The 12,883-nt window shown below is 46.3% G+C and overlaps 1 protein-coding gene and 1 pseudogene across 1 annotated transcript in view; both read left to right on the top strand.

The window, feature by feature from the left end:
* Window positions 1–12,883, top strand: part of ARFGAP3 (ARF GTPase activating protein 3) — a 70,575-nt gene that overhangs the window by 660 nt on the left and 57,032 nt on the right. The window contains exon 2 of the mRNA XM_017850007.1: window positions 9,683–9,801. Within this exon, the coding sequence (XP_017705496.1) occupies window positions 9,683–9,801 (119 nt within the window). The remainder of the gene's footprint in view (window positions 1–9,682; window positions 9,802–12,883) is intronic.
* Window positions 2,572–3,686, top strand: LOC108514003 (cytochrome c oxidase assembly factor 1 homolog pseudogene; annotated as a pseudogene).

The following is a 12,883-nucleotide window of genomic DNA, read 5'->3' as shown; positions in this document are numbered from 1 at the left end:
GGGCCGGGCAGCTGGGAGGCCCGGGTGGGAGACCGGAGCCCGGGGTCCTCACGCGGGCCGGGGAGCGTTCCCGGGGCGACGGCGCGGGCACACCCCCCAGCGAGCTCTTGGGGCGGGGCGAGCACCGGGGCTCTGAGCGGGGCGGGGTCTTCCTCGGGGGCGCTGCGAGGAGGGACTCCCGGCTCAGAAACCCCGGCTGCTGGCGCCGGATACGGGGAAAGCGCGGCTCCCCCCGGCGCCACCCTGGAGCTCGACGCTGCCTGTTGGAGCCGGCTAGGCTCCTCGGGCCTTGCGGTGCCTGCCTCAGTTTCTCTTCTGATAAAGCTGCCGAGTAGTCTCCGCTCTGGCTTCCAGCTTTTGTCGCTTTGGCCAGGGAGGTTCACCACAGCCTCCTCCCTCCCCTCGGCTCTCTTTGGAGATGGGGGTTTTCTTTTTTTTTTTGTCTCCAGAGACTGTTCTGTCCCTGGAACTTTTACAGCTTTGCGCAGCTGGCTGGAGGTGTTGGGGTGACGCAGGGGGCTAAGGTGACAAGTCGGGTCGGAGAGGGACCTGGAGAGTGCAAAGGGCTGTTGCGTCAGCGTGGACTCTCCCCACCCCTCCGGTGACACGAATTTTGTCTGGTCCCCACTGTCACTTCCGAAGGGAACAGCTGTTACTGAGCATGGTCCTGAACCTCCACATGCTGGCATAGAAAGTGTTATAAGATAAGTGTTTCTGTTGGTTTTAAGTCTTGATGGTACAGGGGAGCCCATATTTTTTCCAGCCTAGGTGAGGAAGGAAACAGTTTATTGGGGGTGATGTCTGATTGGATGTGGGAAAGTTAAGAGAAAGGCTCCAGGAATTCTCCAGTGTCCATTTCTTCACTGTTTTCTTGATTTTCACATTTTTATTTATTTATTTTTTTAGAGACAGGGTCTCACCCCGTCACCCAGGCTGAAGTGAAGTGTCTTGATTCTAGCTCACTGCAGCCTTGACCTACCCAGCCCAGGCCATCCTTTCTTCCCAGCCTCCTGATGAGGCTGAGACCACAGGGCTGCACCACCATGCCCAGCTAATTTTTATTATTAATTAATTTATTTATTTTTGTAGAGACAGGGTCTTGCTATGTTGCCCAGGCTGGTCTCAAATTCCTGGGCTCAAGCAGTCCTCCTGCCTCCCCCTGCTTTGGCCTCCCAGAGTGCTAGGATTATAGGCATGAGCCGCCATGCTGGCCTTAATTTTCTTTTTTTATTTTTTTTAATGTTTTAATTTTAATTTTTTTGAGACAGAGGCTTGCTCTGTCGCCCAGGCTGGAGTGCAGTGGTGCGATCTCAGCTCACTGCAACCTCTGCCTCCTGGGTTCAAGCAGTTCGGCCTCAGCCTCCTGAGTCGCCAGAATTAACAGGCATCCACCACTACACCCAGCTACTTTTTGTATTTTTAGTAGAGACAAGGTTTCACCATGTCAGTCAGTCTGGTCTCAAACTCCTGGCCTCAAGTGATCCACCCACCTTGGCTTCCTAAAGTGCTGGGATTACAGGCATGAGCCACCGCGCCCGGCCTTGATTTTTAAATTTATATTGATGGGTTTATGAAGAGTGGGTCCCGTATAACTAGACAAGATTAGGATCTGCGGTTAGCAATGTGTAAACTATATATTTTTTGTCAACTTTATCTCAGAAACATCAACATGTATTCTCTTTGATTTAATTCAAAGATAATTTTAAATAAGAAGTCAATGTCTTTATATCAAGAGGCTTTTGAGAGAGAGGCTCGTATGGTCCAAACTGCTACTTTCTAGGTGTGTCACCCTTGGACAGGTTACTTGACCACTTTGTCTCTTTTTTCATCATCTGAAAATGGGGCATGAACTGGACCTAATTCAGAGGGTTATTGTGAAGATTTAATGGAATAATCCAAGGAAAACGCTTAGAGTAGGAACTTCATATAATAGTCTTCAATAAATGGCAACTGTTTTATTATGAAGAACACACATATGAAAAGTTTCCATTCTGTAATAAGATTAATAAAAGCAATGATCAGAAATGTTTTCTGGTAATGTTTTCCAGTAATGTGCTATGTTTCTTGGTTGAGACCTTGTATTTTATCAACTGGTTTGAAACCCTTACCTAAAAGACAACAATAGCGTTTTAAAATTGGGGTTATAAAAGAGAGCTCTAAGATACATGAGCCAGGAAAGGTAATCAAAGAAAAACAAGTTGGCTTACTTTTAGAATATGGTATCCAATTTCTTCCTCTCATGTATGATGATTTACTCTGGATGAAAGGTCATGAGGGTCAATTTTCTTTTTCTTTCTTTTTTTTTTTTTTGAGACGGTCTAGCTTTGTTGTCCAGTCTGGAGTGCTATGGTGCGATCTTGGCACACTGCACCCTCCTCCTCCCAGGTTCAAGAGATTCTCTTGCATCAGCCTCCTGAGTAGCTGGGACCACAGGCATGTGCCATCAAGCATGGCTAATTTTTGTATTTTTAGTAGAAATGGAGTTTCACCATATTGGCCAGGCTGGCCTCAAACTCCTGACCTCAAGTGATCCGCCTGCCTCAGCCTCCCAAAGTGTTGTGATTACAGGCGCGAGCCACCGCACCTGGCCAAGGGTCAGTTTTCTAGTTTGTGAAATCCTTCTTTGTTGCTTTACCATTCCTTACTTTTATATAGATTGGATTATTCATTCAACAAGTATTCCTCAAGCCCCTATGGTAGGCTGGGCACTGTGTAGAGCATTAAAGGTATGTACACTGATGGTGTGTTCCTGTCCTCTGGGAGCTTACAGTCTAGTGGATGGATGAAGGGCAGATGCAGGACAGCAAGCAGGTGGTGTGTTTTCTGCTCTGAAGCACAGTGTGGTGGAGCGGGAAGAGTGGCTCGGGGAACAGACTGCATGGGATCCAGTCCCCACTGTGGACATTTCCACTAAGGAATTACTAAGAAGTGGCCACTTCTTATCTGTCATACTTAATTCAGTAATTCCTTAGTTTTCTCTGAAATGGAGATCAAGATTTACTGCCGCCATCCCACGACCGGAAGGACTCCTCATGCTCTCTGCAGCATGGTGCTTCTGTGGCTTACAGAACAATTTGCCTTTGATGATTTTTTCAAGAGAGTTGTGCTGTGAGGTGGCAACAGTATCCAGGAAGCAGGATGCCAGTGCCTCAAGGAAAAAATGGTCCTTTTCGGCAATGTGTTCGGTACTGGGGGCTTGGCCCTTGTGTATTACCTCATACAAAAGACTTTTCCAGGGCTTCGTGTTACCAGTTGGCATTGGAGCAGGTGCATCCCAAGGCACAGGGTGCTCTGGGCCCTATTCTCGACATTCACTGTCTCAAACTCACCAACAAGCACAACTTCGTGGACATGGCTGATGCCAAGTTGAAGATTCCTAGCTCTGGATCCAAGTCAGAGAGCCGTCTCCATATCAGCTCATCCAGAAGTGCACCCTTCAGAGGTGGCACCTTGATGAGGTCTTCCTAGAGCCCAAGGATTGCCAACAGGTTCCTATGTTCAAGCTCAGTGGGGAGAATGGTGAAGAAGTGAAAAAGAAGTAGAGACGATCCAAAAGACCCAGCTTTCTTCTAGTCTGGCCTTCCCTCATCTCCACCATGTGCCCACCAGGGGTGATGGCTTGTCTGAGTGACAGACACTCCCTTAAGCCAATTTTCCGGCCACCAGTGGGATGATTGTACATGCTGGCATATGGTAATTTTGGCATAATTCTAACTTGGGCACAACGAATGCTATTGTCATTTTAAAACTGAATCAGAAAGAAACTCTTATTGTAAGATAATTTATGTGAAAGTTCTTTGTGTAAGAAAGCACATGATAAAAAGAATCAGAATTAAGAAAATGTTCATTGATTTAAAAAACAAATAAATAGGCCAGGCGCGGTGGCTCATGCCTGTAATCCCAGCACCTTGGGAGGCTGAGGCGGGTGGATCACCTGAGGTCAGGAGTTCAAGACCAACCTGGCCAACATGATGAAACCCCTTCTCTACAAAAATACAAAAATTAGCTGGGCATGATGGCAAGTGCCTGTAATCCCAGCTATTTGGGAGGCTGAGGCAGGAGAATCGCTTGAACCCGGGAGGCAGACGTTGCAGTGAGCCAGATCACGCCACTGCACTCCAGCCTGGGCAACAGAGAGCAACTCCATCTCACACACACACACAAAAAAATAAAATAAAATAAAAAATAAATAAAATGGAGATCAAGACTAGCTACATAATTTGTGAAATGTACAAAATGAAAATTCAGGGCCCTTGTTTGAACAGTATTAAGAGTTTCGGGTCGGGCGTGGTGGCTCAAGCCTGTAATCCCAGCACTCTGGGAGGCCGAGACGGGCGGATCACGAGGTCAGGAGATCGAGACCATCCTGGCTAACGTGGTGAAACCACGTCTCTACTAAAAAATACAAAAAAACTAGCCGGGCGAGGTGGCGGGCGCCTGTAGTCCCAGCTACTTGGGAGGCTGAGGCAGGAGAATGGCGTAAACCCGGGAGGCAGAGCTTGCAGTGAGCCGACATCTGGCCACTGCACTCCAGCCTGGGCGACAGAGCCAGACTCCGTCTCAAAAAAAAAAAAGAGTTTCTGCCTACACAGTGGCTCACGCCTATAATCCTAGCACTTTGGGAGCCTGAGGTGGGTGGATCATTTGAGCTCAGGAGTTCGAGACAAGCCTGGGCAACATGGTGAAACCCTGTCTCTACTAAAAATACAAAAAATTAGCCGAGCGTGGTGGCATGTGCCTGTAATCCCAACTAATCGGGCGGCTGAGACAGGAGAGTTGCTTGAACCCAGGAGGTGGAGGTTGCAGTGAACCAAGATCATTCTACTGCACTCAAGCCTGGGCGACAGAGCAAGACCCTATCTAAAAAAAATAATAATTTCAAGATGAGGCTGGGCGTGGTGGCGCCTGTATTCCCAGCACTTTGGGAGGCCGAGGTGGACAAATAGCTTGAGCTCAGGAGTTTGACACCAGCCTGGGCAACATGGTGAAATCCCATCTCTACCAAAAAAAATAAAATTAGCCATGCATGGTGGCGCGTGCCTGTGGTCCCAGCTGCTCAGGAGGCTGAGGTGGGAGGATTGCCTGAGCTCAGGAGGCAGAGGATGAAGTGAGTCGAGATCATACCATATACTCTAGCATGGGTAACAGCGTGAGACCCTGTCTCAAAAAAAAAAAAAGAATTTCAAGATGAGACAGCAGAGCATTAAGCCAATTACACGCTCTTTTCTTCTAAGTGTGGGGCCCTCTGCGACTGCATAGATCACACACATGACCAGGAAGCTGGCCCCGATGGGGATGACAATAGTACCTTCTACTAGTAACCCTACTAACGAAAGCGTTGTTAGGAAGATGAAATTGGCTAAAGTGCCAACAATAGTGCCTGACTTAAACACTCAATATTAGCTGTTACTATTTGTATACTAATTATTCTCATCATTAGGCAAAACAAATTGTCAGTCAAAAGCTATTTCTTATTCATCACCATAAGAACTGATGTTCTGCTTCAAAAGCCACATCTTGACTTGGGTTTGGGATTGCATATCAAATCAAAGCACAGTCCCTGCTTCCAAAGCATAGCCTCCTGGTATAGCAGGAGGATCAAGGCAGCATTTATGGGAGCCAGACCTGTATTTCTCACCACTTCTGACCTCCACATGTCCCAGTCTCCACTTGTTAGCTCCTCTACCCTTACAAACTGCTCCACCATGTGCATTTATTTGCATTTAGTGAGCACCTGTGTTGTGCCAGGCATGGTGCCAAGTTCAAGTGAATAAGGTAGACGTGGCCCCTCCTCATGGGGCTACATTTTAGCAATCTCTTAGCTTAGGTGATGGGTCAGGAGGATGCCAAAGCTGCCTCCCTCATTAGGAACCTCACTGCTCTCTTCTTGTAGCCAGTCTGGTGACCACCTTAGAAGTGATTCTCAAACTTGGCCCGCTCTGGGCTGTGTACCCAAAATCTCTGCCATCACCTCTACCAAAAACCCTTTGCATCCTGTCCTTGCTTACTAGGAAACAATCTTGTAACCAATTGTCTTGCCCACTGGACTGCTAGACTGTAGGCTCCATGTGGGCAGACTTCCTGAACCACGCTGGTATGTCCACTTGGTATGTGCCAGGTACACTTGACAGTAAGTGCACAGCAACTGATAGTTGAGTGACTAGGTGAGAAATTACACACAGCCTGATGGGGAAGAACAGCATCTTTTGGCAGAGTCTGTCGTGTTGTTTGATGCCCCATAGAAGAGGGTTCCCCTAATGGCCATCACCACAGGGCATTTGAATTTGCATGTCTTCCCCACTTCTCAGTGAGCTCTTTAAAGACTGGCACCAGTAGGGGTTCCCCTAGTATTTGCGCTGCTACTTTTTCATACCTCATCAACTGCCACATGTCTGACATACAGCAGGTGATCAGTAAACACCGAAGTGAATCCCCTGGCCTCTTTTTGTGTCATTTGTCACTCCATCCCCATTATTCAATGTGCCATCAGTGTAAGCGTATCGTGGTGAGGGGCTTTAGAAAACCCACTCGTGTTTCCTCTCTTGTACTGCCCTCAAAAGACCAGAAGCCAGATTTTGCTTGATAATGATAGGTTGGACAGCCTTCATGTAAGTGGTTCTGCCTATAAATTTTTTTTTTTACATTTATTTATTTATTTATTTATTTTTTATAGCAGAGTCTCACTGTTGCTGAGGCTGGAGTGCAGTGGAGTGATCTCAGCTCATTGCATCCTCCGCCTCCCAGGCTTAAGCGATCCTCTCACCTCAAACTCCTGAGTAGCTAGGACTACAGGCGTGTTCCACCACGCCGGCTAATTTTTTTTTATTTTTTTGGTAGAGGCAGGGTTTCGCCATGTTGCCCAGGCTGGTCCCAAACTCCTGAACTCAAGCGATCTACCTGCCTTGGCCTCCCAAAGTGCTAGGATTACAGGTGTCAGCCACTGCACCCAGCCTATGTATCTAATTATCTAATACATTTTTTTTTTTTTTCCTGCAGAAAGATTAAAAACAATTCTATTGGAGGATTTTTTTTCCTATTCTGAGTTTAATGAGTTATAAATACTACTTTCCACAACAAGCACTGTGTATTTTATGGGCCCAGCACACTTCCCATGTGTGACTCTGCTCGTTAGCACTGTGTATTTTAAAGTACTTTTATGCTCCTGTTGGTGAAGAATGTTGGGCTTCAGTGTCAATGTTGAAGGGGCAAGTAATAATGTTTGAGCTGGCAATAAGTTTTTAAAGTTTTTCTTTTGATTAACAAATATTTACTGAATGCTTACCATACCATGGGTAAGCCTGTTTTTCAGGCTGTGTGTGAGATTTAAAAGTACACAACTATTCAACAAACACTTATTGTGCATTTACCATGTGCAGGTTCTGTGCTAGTAGACAGGAAAGCAAGGTGACATGACGGGGCCAGACGTGGTGGCTCACACCTGTAATCCTAGCGTTTTGGGAGGCCGAGCGGGCCCAAATTGCTTGAGCCTAGGAGTTCAAGACCAGCTTAGGCAACATAGCAAGACCCCTGTCTCTACAAAAGAAAAAAATTAACTGGGCGTGGTGGCGTACACTTGTCCTAACTGCTTAGGAGGCTGAGGTGGGAGGATGGCTCAAGCTCAAGAGTTCGAGACTGCAGTGAGCTAGGACCGTGCCCCTGCACTCCAGCCTAGGTGACAGAGCCAAGAAAAGCCATAAAGCAGCAAACCAGGGCCATGCCACTGCACTCCAGCCTTGGTGACAGAGCCAAAGAAAGCCATAAAGCAGCAAACTAGGACCATGCCACTGCACTCCTGCCTAAGTGAGAGCCAGACCTTGTCTCTTAAAAAAAAAAAAAGCCATAAAGATTGGCGAAAGGGAAAGATTTTACCCCTGTAAGAGCTCTCAGGGCCCTCAGTGGGCAGGGGACATAGTCCTTGGTTATGAACATGCATCTAAGAGTTATCAAAGTGACCTGGACAGAGTGAGGTGGTGGAGGTAGAGAAGGGCACAGCATTTCATAAAGGAATATCTCTCTGTATTAGTTATCTATTGCTGTGTATCAGATCGCCCCCAACTTAGCATATGAAACAACAGATAGTTCTGAGGGTCAGGAATTTGGGGTGACTTAGCTGGCTGCTTCTGACCCAGGGTCTTTCATGAGGCTGCAGTCAAGCTGTTGGCCAGGGCTGAGGTCATCTGGGAGCTTACATGGTGGTTGCAGGCCTCCTCTCCTCGCTGGCAGTTGGACCGAGGGCCTCAGTTCCTCAGCACTTCACCCTCTCCACAAAGCTACCTGAGTGTCCTCAAGACATGGCACCTGGCTTCCCCTACAGCTGGTGATCCAAGGTGGGGGGGGGGAAGCAGGGGAGAAAAAAAGGAGGGGAGAGAAGAAAAAGCCATAGTGTCATTTGTAACCCAGTCTCAAAAATGACATGGTCATTTCTGCCATACACACACACAGACACACAGATCACCTTGGTAAAGTGAGGATGGAGATTACACAGGACGTGAATACCAGGAGGTGGGTTTCATTGGGGCCATCCTGGAGTCTGGCTGCCACAACTTCTTCCTCGGGCTGGGGAGAGAAGAAATCTGTGCAACAGCCTGCCATCTGGTATAGCCGGTGCCAGGAAGGATGGTAGGGCTAGAGTGTTCCCAGGCAGGGCTGCTTCCCTCACTAGCATTCCTTTACATGACTGGCAGGGTCCCTGCTGAGGCTTCAAGGATAAGGCATGTTTGAGATAGTAACAAACCTAAATTATCTTCACTACGTATAGTGTGCGTTTTTAAAATATGTACATGATAGGCCAGGCGCGGTGGCTCACGCCTGTAATCCCAGCTCTTTGGGAGGCCGAGGTATGCGGGTCACGAGGTCAGTAGATTGAGACTATCCTGGCGAACATGGTGAAACTCCGTATCTACTAAGTATACAAAAAATTAGCCAGTTGTGATGGCGGGCGCCTGTAGTCTTAGCTACTCAGGAGGCTGAGGCAGGAGAATGGCATGAACCTGGGAGGCGGAGGTTGCAGTGAGCCGAAATCATGCCACTGCACTCCAGCCTGGGCGGCAGAGCAGGACTCCATCTCAAAAAAATAAAAAAATAAATAAAAATAAATAAATAAATATAATAATCTGTAATATACTATATAAATCTTATAGTAAACTGGGCACAGTGGCTCATGCCTGTAATCCCAGCACTATGGGAGGCTGAGGCTGTCAGATCACCTGAGGTCAGGAGACCGAGACCAGCCTGGCCAACATGGTAAAACCCCATCTCTACTAAAAATACTAAATTAGTCGGGTATAGTGGCGCGAGCCTGTAGTCCCAGCTACTCCGGAGGCTGAGGCAGGAGAATCAATTGAACCCAGAAAGCAGAGGTTACGGTGAGCCGAGATCGCACCACTGCACTCCAGCCTGGGTGACAGAGCGAGACTGTGTCTCAAAATAAAAAAATACATAATATAGTAATTAACTATACTAATTTATAATTAATAGAATTAATAGAATTATATATAATAATAAAAGAACATGAAATATGAGGCTTTTAAAAAAAACCTAGGTGAGATATTTTCTAATATTACAATCTCAAAGTTTACATTATAAGGCTAAGCAGTTTTCAAGCTGAGTCATTTACTATATCTTATAGGATAATTTATTTGGCTAACATAAGTTAGTAACTGAATTTAGCATTTTTTTTCAGGTGTGTTTTGATTGTGGTGCCAAAAATCCCAGCTGGGCGAGCATAACCTATGGAGTGTTCCTTTGCATTGATTGCTCCGGGTCCCACCGGTCACTTGGTGTTCACTTGAGTTTTATTCGGTAAGTGAATCTTCTCTCGTTGGGGTGAAAGTGATTACATTGTTACATGGGTGGTTTTTTTTTCCCTTTTTTCTTTTCTTTTTTTGAGACAGGGTCTTGCCTTGTCACCTGTCACCTTTGCTGCAGTAGTGCCATCATAGCTCACTGGGCTCAAGCGAACTCAGCCGGTACAAAAAAATAAAAAATGTTGTGGTGTGATGATGTATAACTGTAGTCATCGTTACTTGGGAGGCTGAAGTGGGAGGATCACTTAAGCCCAGGAGTCAAGGCTGCAGTGAACTATGATCATGCTGCTGCATTCCAGCCTGGGCGACAGAGTGAGACCCTGTCTCTTAAAAAAAAAGAAAAGAAAGAAATTTAATTTTCAGTGTTGCCATACAATATTAAAAGGTGAGGCCTTTAAGAAGTGATTGAGCCCTCATGGATGGATTAATCCATTCCTGGATTAATGGGTTATCATGTGAGCGGCTTTATAGGAAGAGGAAGAGAGACCTGAGCTAGCACGCTCAGCTTTCTCACTAGGTGATGGCCTGTGCTGCCTCTGGACTCTGCAGAGTCCAGCCAGCAAGAAGGTTCTCACCAGATGTAGCCCCTTGACCTTGGACTTCTCAGCCTCCTTAACTGTAAGAAATCAACTTCTTTTCTTTATAAATTACGCAGTTTCAGGAATTGTGTTACAAGCAATGGAAAACCGATTTATGACAATTATCTTCTAATAATTCAGCAGTACGAAGTACCGACTCATGGGAGAAGGGGAATCAGGTGCTGTGGGTCTGTCCTATGTCCACCAAAGTGCAGAGTTTATGTCAATGATGAGACGCTCTCCTTGTATCAGGACTTCACTTCCAGCGTAATCTTATACATCTGGCTTCCAAGGACACTAATATCACAAAGCCTGAGTGAATGATTTTTAGTGGCAGTTTCAAATGTTTATAACATGAAGGTCTTTTTTCTCCTTTTATCTGAAGACTTGGGTTGCATTGGCCCCTGTGGTGAGTAAACCATCTTCTACTTCTGATACTCTACGGCGATAGCCCATATGGGGCCTATGCAAAGCATCAGAAGACACCACCTTTGGACAGACAGTCTGATGGGATAACCCCACAGGCCAGTGGGAGGCTGCACTATTTGTGAAGTGAAATAAATTGAAATAATAAAAGAAATGATGGAAAGATCCCCGGGGCTTGGAAGCCAAGCAAGGCCTGCATGTCAGCTGCCACAGGCCCTTGCCAGGACAGCTTCTGCAGGGCACCCTCAAACAGCCATGGCTTAGTCATTGCTGCGTTCCCCAGACAATCCAGAGATTTCCCTACTGCATCTTTTCTAGGGAAGGAACCAGTTAGGCTGCCCATTTGGAATTGTGGCAAGCAATCTTATATTATGACTTAAGGAATATTGAAATATTGGTACAACGTGATTATTAAGAAGGAGCATTTGTTCCTATAAGGTAAAATCTATTATAATTGTTTGTTTGTTTTTTTGAGACGGAGTCTCGCTCTGTCGCCCAGCCTGGAGTGCAGTGGCCAGATCTCAGCTCACTGCAACCTCTGCCTTCCGGATTCAAGTGATTCTCCTGCCTCAGCCTCCTGAGTAGCTGGGATTACAGGCATGTGCCACCATGTCCGGCTAATTTTTGCATTTTTAGTAGAGACGAGTTTCTCCATGTTGGCCAGGTTGGTCTTGAACTCCTGACCTCAGGTGATCCGCCCACCTCGGCCTCCCAAAGTACTGGGATTACCCCGGCTGAAGCTTGTTTTTAGTGTACTTTGTTTTCCAGATTGATCGTTACCAGTTAACTTACGGTAACCTTCCCTGCCCAGAGCAGGTGAAGACTAGACTCCAATACCTAGTCGCTTCTCTTCCTTCTGTCTTTACTGTGTTCTTTCCCTCCTTCTTTCTGCTAAGTCTTGCCCATTATAATCTGGCTCTTACTTCTGGGTTAAGCCATTCCAGGAAACTGGGTGGTTTTATGATGTGTTCCTCCCTGAGGCAAGGACTGACCTAGAGCCTGAGGGTGGTACAGCAGGATCTGTTTGGGCCATTGCAGGTTTAATCACTGACCTTTTAAAAGTCAGATAAATAGAACTGTATGAATCACTGTGCTTGTAAATGATTCAAAAACAACAATTGAAATTCATGACACAACCTTAGGGCAGGAGTCTAGGATTTGGGCAAGAGAAAGTCAAGGATGAGAAGGTACTCGGTATGGTTTTTGTTATTTTTAAGGCAGAGAAGAGCTATTCTTTAAATTTTTTATTCCTAAAAAAAACTGCGGGGCCGGACACAGTGGCTCACACATGTAATCCCAGCACTTTGGGAGGCCAAGGTGGAAGGATCACTTGAGATTGGGAGTTTTTTTGGTTTTTTTATTTGCTTGTTTTTTTTGTTTTTTGTTTTTTTCTTTTAGACAGTCTCATTCTGTCGCCCAGGCTGGAGTGCAATGGTACGATCTCAGCTCACTGCAACCTCCGCCTCCTGGGTTCAAGCAATTCTCCTGCCTCAGCCTCCCGAGTAGCTGGGGTTACAGGTGTGTGCCAACACGCTCAGCTAATTTTTGTATTTTAGTAGAGACGGGGTTTCACCATGTTGGCCAGGCTGGTCTTGGACTCCTGACCTCATATGATCCACCCGCCTCAGCCTCCCAAAGTGCTGGGTTTACAGGCATGAGCCACCACACCTAGCCGAGCCTGGGAGTTTGAGGCTGTAGTGAGCTATGATCTTACCACTTCACTTCAGTCTGGGTGACAGAACAAAGACCCTGACTCAAAAAAATAAAATAAATAAAAAATAAAAAAACACCACTAGCTAACTGGGAAAAAATCCAAGCAGTCCCAAAACATGAAGTCTCTCCTCTAGAATACTTTTCCCCTCTTCTTCCCCTCCCACTGCCAGACACGCACACACACAGACACACAGACAGCTTCCTGTGTGGCATGGGTGGTGTGCATGTTTAAATGGAGTTTTTTTCCTTTAACTAGAATTTCAAGTCAATAAATTTACAGAGGAAAAATAATTTATAAGTTATGGCTTTTGGCCGGGCGCGGTGGCTCAAGCCTGTAATCCCAGCACTTTGGGAAGCCGA

This window comes from Rhinopithecus bieti, unplaced genomic scaffold (assembly GCF_001698545.2).
Source record: "Rhinopithecus bieti isolate Rb0 unplaced genomic scaffold, ASM169854v2 scaffold_33210, whole genome shotgun sequence".
Lineage (NCBI taxonomy): Eukaryota > Metazoa > Chordata > Mammalia > Primates > Cercopithecidae > Rhinopithecus > Rhinopithecus bieti.
Note: the sequence above shows the minus strand (reverse complement) of the source record. Positions and strands in the feature narration are given on the sequence as shown.